This window comes from Dipteris shenzhenensis, chromosome 12 (assembly GCF_047967505.1).
Source record: "Dipteris shenzhenensis isolate YYH24624 ecotype China chromosome 12, Dip_SZ_1.0, whole genome shotgun sequence".
NCBI lineage: Eukaryota > Viridiplantae > Streptophyta > Polypodiopsida > Gleicheniales > Dipteridaceae > Dipteris > Dipteris shenzhenensis.
The window spans coordinates 38,129,752-38,132,325 of NC_141607.1; the positions used below are offsets into that span (position 1 = coordinate 38,129,752).

At 47.4% G+C, this 2,574-nt stretch overlaps 1 protein-coding gene across 2 annotated transcripts; it reads right to left on the bottom strand.

Annotated features, from left to right (window-relative positions):
* Positions 1–2,265, bottom strand: LOC147896182 (uncharacterized). 2 transcript variants are annotated; one of them, XM_087383055.1, is made up of 3 exons: positions 2,034–2,265; positions 1,197–1,509; positions 1–1,101 (listed from the first exon to the last, which is right to left on the bottom strand). In XM_087383055.1, exons 2-3 carry the CDS (start codon positions 1,456–1,458, stop codon positions 92–94), a joined length of 1,272 nt encoding a protein of 423 aa, XP_087239181.1. In that variant the 5' UTR covers positions 1,459–1,509; positions 2,034–2,265; the 3' UTR covers positions 1–91. The 2 variants fall into 2 exon arrangements, with proteins under 2 accessions (XP_087239181.1, XP_087239180.1); XM_087383054.1 differs by having other exon boundaries at positions 1,197–1,497; positions 2,034–2,264.
* Positions 2,266–2,574: the final 309 nt, after the last annotated feature.

Consider the following 2,574-nt stretch of genomic DNA (forward strand, 5'->3'; position numbering starts at 1 on the left):
GAGCTGAAAGATCGTAATATTAGAAATGACAAGAAAATATTGAAAATAAAAATAGTAGCTAGTAATATTGAGCACCATAAAATTGACTATACTACTTCATAATCTGATCAGGAACTACCTCACTGATGAAGTTCTCCTCAGCGTCACCAGCATCTGCTTGTAGAAAAGTTACCTCCTCGTTCTTGACCTCGTCATCTATATCTATATCTGGGGGAGGTACTATATTATTGGCAGACTCTCCTACATGAGTGTTACCAGTGGAGCTTGATGGTGTAATTTTAATGCCAGCAGCAAGAGCTTTCGCACTAACGATGTAACGTGCCCTCTCACTCTCCACAAAGGGTGGTGCAGTAGAACTATCGTGGACTGATTGTTGCAGTCGAGGAGCAATATCCAAGTCTCCATTATTTGATACTATGCCTAGGCGTGAATAGCTGACTCCAGTATACATCCCTCGCAGAACATAAGTGAAGCGCGAGCCGGACTGAAGTGTAATGTGCATGGACGCCTCGTAGGGTAGATTTATACGGCCTCTCCCGATGCTGGCTGTGAAAGTATGCCAATGGCGAGGAGGAATGACCCCCGATCTGTCCCATTCCTCTGCCTCTGTCTCTTCGGTGTTATTCTCATATGTTCCGCTCACACTCAGCTCCCACCCAACTTGAGCTCCTACCTCTGCGACCTTGGGGATTCCTCCACTTATACTCGCACTTACATGATAGTGAAGGCCTGAAGTGATGGACCATGAAGAGCTTGTTGTGATGGTGTATGAGCCAGAGTTGGTCCAGCTCTTCTCAGAAGTGTAGCTATGATTCTCATCGCGGATGTCCCGAACTCGAACGGGTTGTATACCCGCGGCTTCCAAATCCAAAGTGGGGTAGCGCACATTTGTCATCTGAGCATGTGCGATATTGTTGAGGAAGACCAAGCCGAGTGCATGAATTCCGTGAATGTCGGCCCCCTGCCAGCCTCGCACACCCACACAAATGCCGGATGCCACGTGAATGGGGTATTCTTGCTGCAGACCCCATCTTGTCATTTGGTGTTGGAATGATCGGTTGCCCATGCTGGTGTGAAATTGGATACCCCCGGAACGTGTACCTGCATAGAATTACACGCGCAGAGTAGTATTGTTTAGAGCATCTACGAATAATAAAATTATGATTGTGTGTGTATATTAGTGCAGGCTTCCTCACCTATGCCATTGCCCCATAGCGAGAGGCGCTCTATGCGCTCCCCATTCTCGAAGGTGAACTCCTTGTATGTCCCTCTGGCGGTGCCAAAGGTTTGGGGAGAGTCCAGACTGGTGAGCCATATCCGCATTCCTGCGAAGCCAGATTCGCCAGCCCACAAGCCGATTCTCCTCAGCACCCCGCCGTCGGTGCCCACCCCAAAGTTGAAGTAAGTTGAATTGGACTCCATCCCGCCGATGATCTGGACAGTTGCAAGAATGGACATTTTGATGTAGTACGAGTGTTACCGTGGCCCGGCGTGCTCCTGAATAAACAACTAGCAGAAAAATTAGTTAGAGTAAGAAACAGATAGCATGTGGACTGTGTTTCCCCTGCATCGTATTAGGCTCTACGGATCATTTGCTTCTAATTTAATGTAACTGGGTAGTGAAATTCCATTAAGGGAGCATCCATTCTATAACGCATCGTTATCGTCGTTAGACTACTTAATAGCTATATACAAAAAAACGAATTAGCTACTCAATAACTAGCAGATTAAGAGTAACTTTTAACCAGGAAATTGATATCGGAAACAAAAGAGAGCCTGAGAATATTTGGGGAATACATATGTGGGGAAACTCTAGCTGAGTGAAGCAGTAGAGTACAAGAGCTGAAATAGGAAGTCACGCTATCCTAAGGGTAGTACAGACACAAACTCTATCTCGCTCTCTCGCTCTCTCTCGCTCTGCTCGAGCTTGCATTAATCAACGCACGCAAGAGCTTTACTAGGAGTCATAACAGCAGGGCAGCGCACACGCAGCGCACACACTCGCTTTCTCTAGAAATAAAACATAATATCACCTAGGGCAGCTGCTTTGCTGCTACACCAGCTCGGTCCTCAATGGAACTAACAACAACTGCACTAGCTAGTAGCAAATGCTCCAGAGAGACCCTCTTGTAGTTGCTCGGTAATAATCTCTTGTAACCATGTGCCTTAGATTTATAGTCATATAGTATATGCGCCAGAGCTGCGGCCTCCGAGTCCGGACCTTAGCACCGACCAGCAGTGGCAGGAAACGCTCGGTCCAGCACCACCCTGCCATGTACAACAATACATATCCGTGACTGATGGGATTGCAATTTGCACATGCCTACGCTGGCGCAGCTCCATGATGCTCAATTTGGACGGCACCGATTGCACACGTGACAGTACGTCTCTTGTGTGGAGCACACGCCATATACACTACATTTTAGCATACATACCTTGGCATCATTGTGGACGGCACTGACTGCGCATCCGTTTTGATCCCGATTGCACAGGTGACACGTCTCTTGTTTTTTCCCGGGTAGGATCAATCCTTCGTTTGATCTCTACACGTCTCCTCCCAAGCTTTCGCTACCA